The 16274-nt window shown below is 48.9% G+C and overlaps 1 protein-coding gene across 1 annotated transcript in view; it reads left to right on the forward strand.

Moving 5' to 3' along the window:
* The window catches only part of LOC117081388, an 83363-nt gene that overhangs the window by 66724 nt on the left and 365 nt on the right, over positions 1 to 16274 (forward strand). Inside the window, exons 4-8 of the mRNA XM_033207203.1 lie at positions 5551 to 5652; positions 11475 to 11541; positions 12396 to 12469; positions 12628 to 12631; positions 13166 to 15489. Coding sequence (XP_033063094.1) covers positions 5551 to 5652; positions 11475 to 11541; positions 12396 to 12469; positions 12628 to 12631; positions 13166 to 13393 — 475 coding nt within the window. The 3' untranslated portion in view covers positions 13394 to 15489. The remainder of the gene's footprint in view (positions 1 to 5550; positions 5653 to 11474; positions 11542 to 12395; positions 12470 to 12627; positions 12632 to 13165; positions 15490 to 16274) is intronic.

The following is a 16274-nucleotide window of genomic DNA, read 5'->3' on the forward strand; positions in this document are numbered from 1 at the left end:
CTGTCTTTAGAGTGAACTATATTTTCCCCTAATCTTAGATGTTAATTTAGTTTCACGGAACAAGCAATGTACAGTATTAAGAATCGATTGTATGGGAGATGATGTGGTAGGCCCCCGGCAGGAGGAATGAGGATGGGGAATGAGAAGGATCAGGGGTAGGCATGGAGTGACATGGTGGTGGTGGGAGCTCAAGAGAGATGCAAACATGAGTAAGACGTGGGCTTGACCTCAATGTGTAAACAGTGGAGGAGACCCAACTATGAAGGCTGTCCATAAGTGTTGTAATGGTGGGGGAGGATGGCGTAAACAAAATCCTCTGGGTACACAGCAGGGAGAGAAATAAATTCTGTCTGGAAGAGGTGGAGAAGACTTCATACAGAATGTAACATCTGAGCTAACTCTTGAAGGATGGGTAGTAGGCCCCAGACAAACAGAGAAGAAAGGAACAGTAGCAGGAAAGCCATGAGGTGACGGTGGTCTACGGCCTAACCTGAGAGTGAGCTACACATGTTGGGGTGGGTAGGAACTGTGGCAGGAAAAGCAAAGAACCTTGAATGACCTCTTAAAGACTGTAGATTTTCTATGGGCAATGGGAGTCACTGAAGGTTTTCGAGCAGAGGAGTGGCATCTTTCGATCTTTTGATTTTCCAGGAATGGCTCCTTTGGTGTGTGTGGTTATTTGGCAGCGTCGGCCATATTATGTGGTGCAAGACTGTGCTTTTATTTTTCCTTTCCAGGGGAGCCCTCTCAAGGAAAAGAACCTTACTGTGCTTTTATCCCCTTTTGTCCAGTCGTAGTTTGATCGTCTGTTTGCCATTTCCCCTCTCTTCCCTTTGATGTTCTTGGCAAGGGAAGAGTTATGCCATTGACATCTTCCTATTGACATCTGTGTCAGGCATTTGATTCCTAATACCACGTGATTATTCTTTTTGATGAATCAATGGGCGAGGGAATAAGTTGCTCTCACTGTCCATGGGTTGGAAACCCAGGAAAGTTAGGAATTACAGAGTCGAAGAAAGCAGCACACAGACAGAGAGGTGGGACGTGCATCGGAGCAGAGGACAGCTCACCGTGGTCGGAGGAGGTCTCAGAATAGAAAGTGCTTCTCTTGGGATTCACACCACGCGCCTTGGCAGGCAGCCAACCCTTATCGTCATTAATTTCCTGAGTTCAGAATTGGGCACCACATCCTGGTGTTAAGCTGTTAACCTCCAGCATCAAGGCCACAGTCGCTGGGAAGAATTCCTTTCTCAAGCTGTGGCCTTGTCAGAGTTGTCCTCTGAACACGCCACAAAGGGTGAATGTTCCATCCAGTCCCATGATTCTGGAATTCTATGTATACTATGTACCTCCCACGCCTTTCCTCCAGGACACGCACACACAGAGCAAAGCCTTCCTGTAGTGGGCCAGGATGCTGCAATTGCAAAGTATGTATATGTATGTGTAGGTGTAGGTGTGTGTATATTTGTAAAAACAGAAGTGCATGCATACGTGTGTGTGTGCGTGTGCGTGTGCATTTGTACAAGGGCATGCGTGTGCATGTGCACACAAAAATATGTAAGCTTTCAATGCATAGAACACGACTTTCCTTTCAGACCTTTTTTTCTTCTATTGCCTGAAAGTATAAAACCTGAAATAATGTGGATAGTTTGAGGAAATCAAGGATGTTTCTAGAGCCTGGTTTTTCATAGGCTCTAGAAACAGAGCTGTGTCTGCTCTAGGTTTCGAGACTGGTTACAGCTGTCAGATCCAGGAGTTCTTTAGATTTCACCCAGTTTTCCTTGCTATGTGCTGTGAAATTACAGCCATGCCATCAGTAGAGGGCTCCCTCAACCTTAGAAGCTGGTGAGAACGCTTGAAGGCCACGCAATGTAAACGCGAGAAAAATGCAGATCTGACTGTGAATTTAAAATCCAATGCCCCAAAGTACATTTGTAGGGAAGAAACCCTAACCCATCCTGAAAACAGACCATTTCAGCAAGAAGGTATTTGTAGTGTTTACATTACATGACACTGTTTAAATTCCTGGATCAAGGTCAGCATAATGTTTATGCTTAGCGTTACACATAGCTAAGTTATTCTTCAAAGAACGCAAGAAGCAGGGCAACTCCCTGAACAATGGTTTAATTGTTTCTGGACGCATCACTCGTGTTCCTAAACTCAGGGGTTCCTAACTATCCAATCACAGAACCATCAGTCACCTTCAGTCCCAGGCCTGGGCCAAAGCTTTGCAGATGCCAGATCTCAGTTTGGCATTTACCCAGATTTGTGCCAGCTAAACGTCGAGTGTCTGGCTGATAAAGCACCATGTCCATGTGTTGAATGCCTCTGTCTGCTCAGGTGATTGCAGCTGGCCAGCTGCTCTGTGTTAACATTGAGAAGGCTGTGTGGTGGATATGCAGGCAGGGGAAGGAAGCTGGACACTGCTGAATCAGTATTTATCTATTGGTTGATATCTCTCTTTTTTATAATTTTTGAGACAGGGTCTTACTCTTTCACCCAGGATTGTGCAGTGGCACAATACTGGCTCACTGCAGCCTCCACCTCCTGGGCTCAAGCAATCCTCTTGCCTCAGCCTCTCGAGTAGCTGGGCCTACAGGTGCATGCCACCACATCTAGCTAAGTTTTTTGAATTTTTGTGGAGATGTGGTTTTGCCGTGTTGCCCAGGCTGGTCTCGAATTCCTGGGCTCAAGCCATTCTCCCACCTCAGCCTCCCAAAGTGCATGAGCCACTGCACCTGGCCTAAAGTTAGTATCTCATGAGAATATTCTGATTTTCCACTCTGAGGACAAAGTGGTCTAGGATCCAAAAGCACGTGTAAGTCATAGTATCTCATGAGAGTATTCTGATTTTCCACTCTGAAGACAAAGTGGTCTAGGATCCAAAAGCACGTGTAAGTCAGAATTGGAGTGTTCTTTCCCTCGAAATGTGCTAGATAACCACTGTCCCGGTTTTAGGATTGAACTCCTTTCCTTCTCAGCTCTAGGCAGCCAAGCACACTCCATTATTATAACATCATCTGAGACATGTTACAATGAATGATGCTAGCCGGGCTGTGGCTCAAGCCTGTAATCCCAGCACTTTGGAGGCCGAGACGGCGGATCACGAGGTCAGGAGATCGAGACCATCTGGCTAACAAGGTGAAACCCGTCTCTACTAAAAAATACAAAAAACTAGCCGGGCGACATGGCGGGCGCCTGTAGTCCCAGCTGCTTGGGAGGCTGAGGCAGGAGAATGGCGTGAACCCAGGAGGCGGAGCTTGCAGTGAGCTGAGACCCGGCCACTGCACTCCAGCCTGGGCGGCAGAGCGAGACTCCGTCTCAAAAAAAAAAAAAAAAAAAAAAAAAAAAAAAACAATGAATGATGCTACCACTTGCTTGGCCTCGAGGATGTGTCCTGTGGAAACTGCAGGAGCACACCCCAATTCCTTGACTACATTTGGGAGGTATCTTGGGCTTTTAATTGGGGGTGGTAAGGAGATACCTGGGCGGTGGGTGAGGCTTCCTGACGTTTTCACATTCTGGGGAAAAGGAGACATCATACTGTGACCAGAATCTGCCTCTGACCCGTCTGCTATCAAAATGTATCAACCACAGCAACAAAGCCAAAGAACCACCTGCAGACTGGGGCATGGAAGGGCTTGGGGACTGGAGGGAAAGCGGAGTTCGTGAGGCCAGGGTCCGTCATTGTGAACTGGATAGGTTTCCAAGAAGCAGCACGAGTCCTGTTTGTGATAGAAAGGTAAATGCACATGTAGAAGTCTTGGGGAGGCCCCTCCAGCCCACTGCAGCGGGAAACGTAGTGATTTCTGTGTGTTCTGCCTTCCTCCATTCAGATGTTTCTCATCACTTACGTTCAGATTGATTCCATTTGCAAAACTCTCCTGGCAGTCTCGGCGGAGCAGGCTTGGTGGCAAAATCTCTGGCATTTTCTCATCCTGTCCAGGCTCTGCTCTTCTTATGTAGTTTCTTGACGCTTTGGCTCCTAAGCAGAAACTGGCTAAACAGAGGCTGCTGCTGAACAAAGCCAAATGTAAAACAGAACATTGGAACGCCAAGCGGAGTGGTTTTGCTAAATGTGGGGGCTGGGAATGGGCAGAGGACAGTGAAGGATCAGGAAAGGGAGGGACCTCCTTAGAATCGGGCTGAATTATGCCCTGGTGAACGTCTGTCACGGCCCCATCATGTCCGCATCCTCACTCATTGTGCAAGATCAAAGGTTGCATCCTTTCGCTCTCTAGTCTCACTAATGAACACAATATTTGGGTTGCACCCATTTCCTGGTCGTGAAAGTGTATGATCCTCAAGGCCCTGACACCTCTCTTCCTTCTCATTATCCATCAGCTCGTCCTCGTCCTCGCAGTCTCTTGTCAGTTTCCTTCTTGGCATCCCCCTCCCCAGCTGCACTGTTCCACACCTGCCCCATCTTTCCCTTGTCCACTTGATGCTAACATTTCCTGTACTGTTCTGGAGGATCCTCATCCTCCCTCTCCTTACACTGCCGCAGCAGGGCGAGGAGGTCCAGTTGGAGAAACTGCCAGTTCCTCCCTTCCACTGCAAGGAGTGGGAGAAGGATGCTGCTGTCACGGCCCCTTGGTTCTCTTTTGCAGGAGCTGACAGCACGCGTTCTGTTACTCTGGTCCTTCATCTTGCTGTCTGGATTTAACTTCCCCACGAGCAGGTCACACAGTCTGAGCTTCCAGTAGATACCTGAGTATCAGGAAGCAGGGAGCCCACTGGCTTTAAGTCCAAGATGTTTATCGAGTTCAATAAAATGGATTCATGCACACATGCACAGGCACATGCATGCACACAATAACAGTCTTATGGTCACACAGTTCAAAATTCAAAAGGTGCACAGAGGCAGAGAGTGAATGATCTCCCCTTTGTTTTTCCCTAGCTTCTTAGTTCTCCTCAGCAGAGGCACCTGTGTTTAAGCATCTCTCCTTCTGGGCGTGTTTTATACACATTCAGACAAATATGTACTTACACTCACATATTTCGTCCACAATCGGTAGCATACCATAGCTATGGTTCAACACCTTGCTGTTTTTCACTTTTTAAAATGGCTGCATAGTATTTTTATAGTATTTTTTTTCTTTTTTTTGAGATGGAGTTTTGCTCTTGTTGCCCAGGTTGAAGTGCAATGGTGCAATCTTGGCTCACTGCAACCTCCGCCTCCGGGTTCAGGAAAATCAAGAGATTCTCCTGCCTCAGCCTTCCCAGTAGCTGAGATTACAGGCACACGCCACCATGCCCAGCTAATTTTTTTTTGTAGTTTTAGTAGAGTTGGGGTTTCACCATGTTGGCCTGGCTGGTCTTGAACTCCTGACCTCAGATGATCCACCCACCTTGGCCTCCCAAAGTGCTGGGATTAGAGGCGTGAGCCACTGCGCCCGGCCGTGGCTGCATAGTGTTTTGTTGAGTGAATTTCCGTAATTTATCTAACTGGTCCCGTACAGATGGGCATCAGGTTGTTTCCAGTCTTCTGCTATTATAAAAAATAAACCTGATATTTTGATCCTCACATCTTGTGTTTATTTCCCAAAGGCTCAGGACTCAGAGGAGAGAGGAGTGTGGTCTACACTTCACATCTCTGCCAAGCCTGGCACTGGATTTGAAGTTCCACACCACTGAGCCAAACACATCCAGGTCTGCTTTTTTGTTCCCCTTAATTCCCTCCAACTTGCCAGCATACACAGAATTTATGCTACCAATTTTGGTGTTCACTAAATTAGGTAATTTTATGCTTTTCTTTCTCTTTCTCTGCCTAGACCCTCTTCCAACCCGGGGATCTGGTGGTAAGCAAAATGCTATTCCAGCAAGTGATGCCCCTAATCTCCTAAGGATATAAGGTATTGAATTTCCTACATTCATGTAGTGTGTTGTAATTTGCAAACCACCATCACGTAGCATTCTTTCACTTGATTTTTGCACACATTTTTGAGGTTGGTAGGACATCTTCTAGATGAAGAAACTGAGGCTCAGAGGAACTGACTTGCCCAAGGTCACCGAATTGGTGAATGGCAAAGACAAAACTCAAAATCAGTCCATCTAACTCTCTGCCTGCTGCTTTTCTAATATGTGCTGACCCTTTAGCACACATATGACATCAAAGTCAGCTCTCAATTTGCAATATGGTGGGAGGCTGAAGTTCTAGCAAATTCCCCTCCAGATTTTATTTTCATCACCAGACAGAATGAGGCTATTGGGAATTATGGACCCATATATCCACAGCGAGCCACTGGGATAGTGCACAACCTAATCAGGGCAATGCCAGTTGTCCAGGGAGCAGGAGAAAGTGTGCGGGAGAGGAGGGCCAGGACTGGAAGCCTCTGACCCAAAAGCACATGCTTGATGTGGAGGCCAAGGCATAGGTTTACAAGCCGGGCAACAGGGAGAGAGGAAAGGAATGCACATTTACAGAGTCCACTATGGGCCGTGCTGACCCATTAATCACTCCCAGAACTTGGGAAGGACACTCACAGAGATAGGCCAAGGCTGTGCCGGTTCACAACAGGTCTTGTGCTGCTCTGCCCAGCAGATGGGGGACATTCTCGAGGGTGGGCAAGGGGCTTCATAAGTGGTGATGCCCAGTGCTGAGGGATAGGTTCCGGGCTCATCTCAGAGCAGCCTCTTCTCTCCAGAGACTCAGGTCTAGCTCCATGTGTGTGTGGCTCTGCCCTTTGTCAGAACGAGGTTTCTTTTCTGCAGCTTCTCAGCTCTGGGAGCACATGTTTCTGGCAGTTTTCTGCATCTGTTCACTCTGATGCTTGGATGTACTACTCAGGCTGCAGAGAGCGTGCTTCGAGGGAGCTGTGGACGAGGTTCAGCGGCGCCAGTGCTGCAGACAGCAGAGCAGACCCCTGGGAGGCAGGGGCTATTGAACAGGCATGAACTCTGGGCACGCTCCTGAAAGAGAAAGCCATCCTTTTCAGGGGCACTGCTGAGTAGCCCCAGGGTAGCCCGGGGCTGGGTTATCACAGGCCCAGATGCTGAGCTGAGGACGTTAGAACTTCTTCTACAGGCAGTGGGAATTATTGAAAACCCTTGAGGAAAGAAGTGACAAGTTTAGACATACATTTTAGAAACACTTCTCTGTCAGTGATTCACTCATTTTTTTCTTGGAACACTGAGATCATTAGCTATGGACTGATTTGTGTCTCCCCAAAATTCATATGTTGAAGCCCCGACTCTCAAATATGACAGTATTTGCAGCTGGGGCCTTTGGGAGATAATTAGGTTTAATGAGATCCTGAGGGTGGGGCCCTTGGGATGGGATTAGTGCCCTTATAAGAAGAAACTACAGAGAGCTCCCTATCTCTTGTCCACACACATGCATGGAGGAAAGGCCGTGTGAGCACACAGTGAGAAGGTGGCCATCAGCAGTCCAGGAAGAGAGCGCTCACCAGAACTCAGCCATACAGACTCCCTGAGCTCAAACTTCCAGCCCCCAGAACTGTGAAAATACATTTCTGTTGTTTAGGCCATGCAGTCGGTGGCATTTTGTTACAGCAGCCCAAGCTAACTGAGACAATGCATTACCACATGGCCAACACTAGGTTGACTCCAAATATCCAGCAGTGAACAAAGAGTCCTTGCCCTTATGGAGCTAGCAGTCTGGTGGGGTGCAGGGGGAAGCATTAAATGAACAGTAGTAATCCCAACACTCTGGGAGGACGAGGCGGGCGCATCATCTGAGGTCAGGAGTTTGAGACCAGCTTGGCCAACATGGCGAAACCCTGTCCCTACTAAAAATACAAAAATTAGCCAGGGGTGCTGGCACATGCCTGTAATCCCAGCTGCACGGGAGGCTGAGGCAGGAGAATCACTTGAACCCGGGAGACACAGGTTGCAGTGAGCCAAGGCTGCATCATTGCACTCTAGCCTGGGTAATAAGAACAAAACTCTATCTCAAAACAAACAAACAAAAAGAACAGTCAACGTGAGATACATAGAATTGTTAATTATGAGAGTTGAAGGGACCTCATTTAGATTGGAGGAGATAGGAAAGGACTTTCTTAGCCTGAGACCGTCAACCTGAGACCCTAAGGATGAGTTGGGAAAACCGGGGGAAGCAGGGGAGAGAGCATCATAGGCTTGGGACTGGCATGTGGGAATCTGCTAAGTGAGAAAGGGCTTGGTGAGCAAGTGACAAAAGAAAGTGTCACCAGAGGGATAGAGTGATGTAAAATGACTGGGAGCTAGTAGGTGGCAGTCCACAGAGGAACTTGTAGGACTTGTTTAGAGGTTTGGAGTTTTTAAAAAAATTCTTAGTGCATTTGGAAACCATTAAAGGGTTTCAAAGGGTTTTCAATGGAGAAGTGAAATGATCCAATTTTCTTATCTTTTTTTTTTTGAGACAGAGTCTCACTCTGTCAGCCAGGCTGGAGTGCAGTGGCATGATCCCAGCTCACTGCAACCTCCGCCTCCCTGGCTCAAGCAATTCTCCTGCCTCAGCCTCCCAAGTAGCTGTGATTACAGGCGTGCGCCACCATGCCTGGCTAATTTTTGTATTTTTAGTAGAGATGGGGTTTTACCATGTTGGCCAGTCTGGTCTCGAACTCCCGACCTCAGGTAATCTGCCTGCCTTGGCTTCTCAAAGTGCTGGGATTACAGGCGTGAGCCACCACGACTGGCCCCAATTTTCATGTTTAAAAGATCACTGAGTAATATGAGGATGGGATTAGAGGGAATGTGAAGTGAAATGGGAGAGGGCTGTTGAAGCCATGCTAGGTAAGGGGATGGAGGGTCCCCACGGAAACAGCAGCAATGGAGGTGGAGGGAGGAGTTTGCATTTGAGGGCCAGTGGATAGGAGGGGTGGAGAAGAGGGGGAAACAGAAGACAGGTCCTGGCCAGGCACAGTGGCTCATGCCTGAAATCCTAGCACTTTGGAAGGCTGAGGCAGGAGCATCACTTGAGCCTAGGAGTTGTAGTGAGCTATGATTGCACCACCACACTTCAGCCTAGGTGACAGAGCAAAGACTCTGTCTCTAAAAAAAAAAAAGAAGATAGGTTATAGGTGTAACAGCTGGGAGGAAGAGAATGAGTTTGACTTTGAGCAAATTGAGTCAGGTGGGAAGTTGGAAACATACTCAGCCTGTGCAGAAAGGAGTTATCACAGCAGGCCTGACGCTGTTGTTCATAGAAACACCTGTCTGCAAGGTTGGCCCTTGGCTGGCGTCTGGGAACTTGGCTCTCAGAGCATCCCTAGTTAACAGTTGACTGATAAGGTGGTTCCCCATGGCTAGACTGTCTGTGCAGACAACATAATTTATGCCAAACACCTACTTTTCATCTGAGAGTCTAGAATTTTGCTAGGCAGAGAGTACCAATGTGACCATTCCCCAGTTAAGACCTTTGGGCACTAAGTCTCTACTGGGCTTCCCCGCACAGAAATGTCACACGTGTGTTGCTGCATTTTTGTGGAGGGACAGTGGGCTCTGTGGGACCCTGGTGGGACGGAAAGAGCAGAAGGAAGCCTCACATGGGTTCCTCTAGACCCTGCCTGTGCCTTGACCCCTTATGATCCAGCCCTGTGTCCCCACCACAGCAAAAGGATAAAGCCTCACCATGAGCCCAGCTATGTGCTGAGTGCCAGGAGCCCTTCCAGAGAACCTCCAAACATGAGGTGGGCATGGGGGCCCCTGACGCACAGCCTCCGGATTTAAATTTGGGAGTAATCAGCAGATAGGAAAAAATGGAAACCATGGGGGTGGATGGGATCAGCCAGGAAGAGTGAACAGAACCCAGAGGAACTCAATAACTTAGGTAGGGATAACCAGAGGGAGAGGGCATGCAGAGGAGGCCGGGATGCAGGCACAGGATTGAGGCAGGTCTGTTGGACTTTGAGGGTTTCTTTGAGGGCATGACCTTTAATCTGTGACCTGAAGAATAAGTAGGAGTGTGTTAAAGTGGGGAGAGAAGAAAGAGGAAAAGGAACATTTTCGGAAGAGGAAAGAGTATATGTGATGTTTGGAGAGAGAAGCTGTGTGCTTTGGAAGAGCAGCAGGAACTCAGGGAGCGAGGGGAGAGCGGAGAGACATGGCTGTGAAATGCGGGAGTGAGAAGACGCAGCACCTGCGAACACTGATGGGGAGCTGTCAGCAGAGAGGGAGGGGCTGAGTCTTTGGGAAGGGAGGGATTGTGGAGGGGCTGAGTGCCTTGAGAGGGTGGAGGGCTGCAGTATTGAGAAGGGATTAGTTTTGACAGTGGGAAAATACCTCATTATGTAACAGAAACAGAAGGAGAAAGGATAGATTTTAAAAAGGATGGATATACAGATGGTTCTCAATTTATGATGATTCAGTTTACAATCAATTGTTTGACTGTTTGATGAGTTTATCCCAATGTAACCTGATTGTAAGTGGAGGAGCGTCTGGGCTCAGGACGATTCAACTTACACATTTTTGACTTTACAATGGATTTATTGGGATATTAAACGCATTTTATTCTTATGATATTTTCGACGTACGATGGGTTTATCGGGGATGTAATTCTGCACAAATTAAAGCGCATCTGTAGCTACAAGCAAGACTTCAGGATTGGTGATGAGAAATGAACAGGGTTTTTTAAATGATGATTTCATTTTCTTGTGGGTTTTTTTTTTTTTCCTCACCCTGTCCTGCTTCCTGAGATCTGGCACATTTGTAGGCTAGGCTTTTGGTAATGTAACTCCAGATGGAGAAGAGGGAGACATTTTTTCACATCCTTACACACCAGAGACAGGCTAGCAGGCCACAGTTAGCACTGTGCAAAGCCTACTCTCTTAGGTATACTGTCCTTGGTCCTGTCCCTGTGAGGGCTTTCCCCCCTTCCTCTCACCCACCTTTGGGATCTGAAGAGCCATCTCCATCTAACAGTGGAGCTAGAAAGAACTGAGGGAATGACAGACCATGTCAGGGCCATGCGCAGGACTCCGAGCAGTAGTGGAAACTGAGGGGCCGACAAGGAGGATGAGGTAGAGAAGCCGGGCCACGAGGGAGCCTGGGCACGTATTTATTTATTTATTTATTTATTTACTTTTGAGAAGGGGTCTGGCTCTGTCGCCCAGGTTGAAGTGCAGTGGTAGGATCACGGCTCACTGTAGCCTCGGCCTCCCCAGGCTCAGGTGATCCTCCCACCTCAGCCTCCTGGATAGCTGGAACAGCCCTGGCTAAGTTTTTTATATTTTTTGTAGAAATGAGGTCTCACCATGTTGTCCAGGCTGGTCTCGAACTCTTGGCCTTAAGTGATTTTTCCTGCCTCAGCCTCCCCAAATGCTGGGATTCCAGGCATGAGTCACTGCGCCTGGCATTTTTTTTTTTTAGACCTAGGTGTTTAAACCTGATGATGTGCTGTACCCTTCAGAGAGCTGGAGGATTCATTTAATCAGGGGAGGAGCTATCTTCTGAGTCTTCACTCTCCTGTGGATTTGGCAGAGATTGGAACATGCCTGCTGAATCCAAAATAAGGGAGAGTTATATTCCTCTAGATTCGTGTCTACGTGGCCTGTTAACAGTGAGCTGGTGTCCCCTCTCCCTTCCATGATAAGAGATACGGTACTGGGCTCCACTTAGCAGTGGAGGTGAATTTGTTTACTCACAGTGAAGTGTAGCAGGGTGGCGACCTGGGGGCGCATGGGAAGCACAGAATAGTTCTGTGGGCGACCAGTGGTAAAGCTGAGAAGGGAGTCTGCTTGGGTTGCTGGACAGTTTCCATCAAGCGCTGTAACCTTATGGTGGCACCAGTGTGCTCAGGGCTGGGATTCCCCTGGGGTGTGGATCTGCTTGCTAGCAGGATGACATGAGAGGTGTGGAGAGGGGAATGGGTGCCGTGTGAAGCTCTGCCTGCTGAGCAGCACAGAGAATCAGTGGGGCAAGGTCACTGAGAACACTGGCAAGATTGAGGTGGAGGTGCTGAACGTGGAGTCCAAGCAGCTCAGGGAAAAAGCTGGAGACAGAGGAGCAGGAAAGACGGATGGGGGAAGGACATGTGTGGGGGTGGTCAGGGCATGGGGAAGGATGCGCTTATGGGAAAGATCTGGGAAGATGGGAGGTTGTGGTTGGGGAGGAGGAGATTTGATGTAGGTCTTCAGAGGTGGAGCAGTTCTGAGTAATGAGCAGCTTCAGGATGTGGCCTCACGGCAACCTCATTGAGCCTTGTCACCAATGGGACCCTCTCTTCCATCCCATGTCCACACAGCCTCTCTCCTTGCAGCCTCTGAGGCACCTCCCCTCCTAGCTACCCTTTTCCTATTTTCTGGTCCAGCAAGAGGAACTCACAGCATCTTTTCTTACTTCCGGAGAAATTCATTCCACATGTGTCTGATTCATTCTCGTTTACAGAAACTTGAAATCTCCAGTGTCCAAAAACGCTTTCAACTATTTTTTTTTTTCTTCCCTTTCTTAGAAACAGGAAGTTGTGTTTGGCTACGGACAAACTATTTCAGTGCCCCTGGGACTTACAAGATGTTTGGAATGAGGAACAGTGAGGTCTGGGGAAGGCTTCTTTCCTCTCTCCTTTCCTGGGGCGATTCCCATCTGCCAGGGCTGGGCTGGGCAGCTCCAGGGGCTGGAAGGACAGCCGGAACCTTCCTGTCTCTTTCCACTGAGCCCTAGGCCTGAGGGAAAGTATGTTCTAAAGAGACAGGTGGCTTTCTTGCTCCCTGCTTGTCATTATGGTTCAGAATGCACTTGTGTACTGGTGTCATGTCTCTTCCCAATACTTGAGCAGTGGCTGTGACGAGTCCCTTGATCTATTTCGGGGGATGTGGGCTGGCCGGCACTCAGTTTCAAGCAAGGCCTGCTCTTTCCAAAGTGGAAGGTCAGAGAAGCTCCTCACCTGAAGAAGAACGAGCCAGGGAGGTGTGGTACCAGCTGTTTAGGAGCACACCTATTGGCTACGTCTGGCCAGGTCATTCTGCAGTGTTGACCTGGAGGGCACACAGGGGCTAAGGAGGGGCTGGTGAGGGGCAGGGAAAGTGTGGGAGTCACGGCCCACCCACTCCGTTCGCGGGACACTCCAGCTTTGACTGTTGCTCATTGTGTTATCCTGTACCGTTGAGAATGTTGTCATACCTACGGTCAATACAACCACAGTATTGTTGCATTAGTGATCAACAACATTGAGCCAATGAAGACATCAGCTTAGATGGGTGACTTCTTTCCCACATTCCACATGCAGTTCTCCCAAGACCGTGAGCTCAGCGGACGCCCCCAGAAAAACATGCTATGCAGGAGGAGAGTTTTCCCCATAAGACAGACCGTCCTTCAGCCCTGGCCACCAAAGAGGAGCAACCTGGGCCTGCTGCTCTCCAGGACTGAATGCGGCTGCATCCTTCCCTTCCTCTGCTTCCTGCTCCAGTACTTACTGATGGTGCATACGTGGGGCCTGGGGAAGCTGGGTACCTAACCGACAGTGCAGCTACAGATGGGAAATTCTGGGCAGGGACGAGCCTGTCTTCCCCTGGGGAATTCCCTCCCATATCGCACAGGGCAGAATGGGAGTGGAGGAGGGCAGAGGACATGTCTTAGGGCCAGGACATGTCTAGGCTTACAGAAGACGTCATCACTGTCCTCATGATGTTCACCCTGTCTCCTGTGTTTTGGGGCCATGTATTCCGAAATGTATCTTCAGCTCATCATAGGGACAAAAGGAAGTGATGAGTCTGTGGCAGCAGACATCTGGGAATCCAAGGGTCATGCTACATCTAGTCCTCTTTGGTAAATTCTGCCTTCCTGTTCACACTTTTCGAGAAACCATTTTGAATTCCCAAACAGCAAAGGAAATGCTGCAGGTTCCTGGAGGGACCTGGTGATCTGGGGCAGAGCACACGGAGTCAAGATTGCTGCGGGGTTCCCGGGCCTCCCCTCCCGGGACCAGGGGCACCTGGGCAGGGGAGTCTGCACCATGCGGGAAAGCCCAGTACATACAGCTGCTCACCACTGCAGACTCCACAGTGCAGGGCTGACAAGGCCTCCCTCTTTATCTGCCCTGGACCACAAGTGGAAAAGATCAAGACAAAGCAACAGCCAATATCCCTTAAGAACTTTCCAGTTGTTCTTGTCATTTGTAGTTTTGTGTTTTGAGGGGTGTGGGGAGGGAGGGGTGGTTTGAAACAACTCCGAAGTGCACTCCAGAGGAAAGCAGGAAGAGTGACATGTTTGGACACCTGAAAAGAGGAAGAGTCCTCATGAAGACGGTCACTTGGTTAAAAAGTTCAAGCACAAAGGATATAGAACCAGGTGGATATAATCAGAGAACAAGATGCAGATCTAGTGAGAGGGGTCCTGCCACCCCTGGAATATGTTCCTGGGAGAGGGGCTGGTCTGCTACAGTGGGCTGGGAATGGTAATATTGTATACTTTCGTAAATTCACAAAACCCTCTGGTCAGCAACAGAGGAATAAAGGGCAGAGAATAAACCCCAGACAAAGATTCACTTATCTTAAAAATGAAAGGTTGGAAATTAACTTTATGCTACGGTACCACCTTTGAAGTATTTCTGGCAGGTGCCTGAAGGATTCAGATTAATCACCAAATTACCTGCCGAGTCAGGGCCTCCCATTAGAAGGGAGTACCAGTTTCCGTTAGGAGCACTGGCCGGAAAATACAATCTTTCAGCAGAGGACATACAGTCTTCTTTCCTTCTCTGGGTTAACAGAGTGGTCGTGGTTGGCTGGGGCAGATAATGGTGTGGTCTTCCTCTGCGGATCTGTTTTCTGAGTCCCTGGGCTGCAGCTGTTGAATTTCCAGACACAAACAAGTATGCATTCTGAGAGCCTCGCCGAGCCCACACAGCCGGGAGAGCCAAGCTGGATTCCATTCTGCTTTGCACATCAGCAGCTCTGCTGCCAGCTGAACTCCAGGGCAAAAGCTGTGCCTGGTAATGATGCAGGCAGCAGGGATGGCACAGCTGGCCTGGCCTAGGCCATTAAGGGGGACACACTTGGCCTTATTTGGGGGAGAGCGAGAAATGGAAGGCCATGAAGAGATGTGGAAACATACATCAGCCTCCACAAAACTGGTGCACAGCAGGGAAACAATCTGGTTTTGCTAGTCATCAACAACATGCCTGTGTGTGTGCCTGTTTATGCTTAGGTAAGCCCAGCCTCCCACTCGCTGAAAAGAGTAGGCAGACAGGAAGGAGTGACCAACTCTGTGTCAGCCGCCATCGTGTAGAGAGCAGCTAAGGGGAACAGTGGGGCTGGAATCCCATGGCCTCGCCTAGTGCCGCTACAGCATCCTCTCTGCCCATGGTGACAGACATCTGAATGGGAGGACAAAGGGGGCACAGGTGGTGAAAAAAACCAAGATGCACATTTGGGTATTTTCCTTCTTTTGCTAGAATGTCATTTCTTGATGTCCATTTCTTGTCACTCATTTGTGATCAAGGACTGAGTAAGTTCCCTCTGCACCAGACCAGGTGGAAGACCGAGCCAGAGTCCTCTGAGCCACGGGAGAGATGATGAGCCATGGAGCAGAGTAGGGGCTTTTGGCAGCTCTCAGGTGATTTCAGATGCTTGGCGGGAATGATACTGTGGATAAAAGGGTTCACTGGGACACTTGCAAGTTGCTCCGGCCAAAGGAATTGTGAGATGCGGATGAGATTTGGTGTGGGTGGGGGTGGAGACAGGTGCTGAGGTCATTGGGACGATGGTACTTAGATGCAGGTTTAGAATTCCTGCGAGCCCAAGAGAATCTGGTGCCCCAGGTAAACTAAAAGGGGGCAGGCAGCGTGTAAGAGGATGGTGGGGTGGCTCAGAGAGGAAGGGGATATTCTTTATCAAGAATGACGGGCCCAAAGGCATCGCATAACAATTGTGATCTCCCAGCTGGAAGTTTCCTCTAGCACAGGCGTCCACAGTGTGGTTCCCAAACCAGCAGCCTCCATGTCAGTCACTGGGAACTTGTTAGAAATGCAGATTCTCAGGCCATCCCAACCATGAGATCAGAAACTCTAGGGATGGGGCCCCACAGTCTGTCTGGTCTTTCCTTCTCCCTCTCCCTTCCTTCCTTCCTTCCTTCCTTCCTTCCTTCCTTCCTTCCTTCCTTCCTTTCTCTCTCTCTCTCTCTTTCTCTCTCTCTCTCTTTCTTTCTTTTTCTTCTCTCTCTCTCTTTTTTTCGACAGGGTCTCTTGTCATCCAGGCTGGAGGGCAGTGGCACAAAAATGGCTCACTGCAGCCTCAACCTCCTGGGCTCAAGTGACCCTCCCACCTCAGCCTCCTGAGTAGCTGGGACTATAGGCCTGCATTACCGTGTCCGACTGATTCTATTTTTTTTATTTTTTGTAG

This window comes from Trachypithecus francoisi, unplaced genomic scaffold (assembly GCF_009764315.1).
Source record: "Trachypithecus francoisi isolate TF-2019V2 unplaced genomic scaffold, Tfra_2.0 Lachesis_group8, whole genome shotgun sequence".
NCBI classification, from domain to species: Eukaryota; Metazoa; Chordata; class Mammalia; order Primates; family Cercopithecidae; genus Trachypithecus; species Trachypithecus francoisi.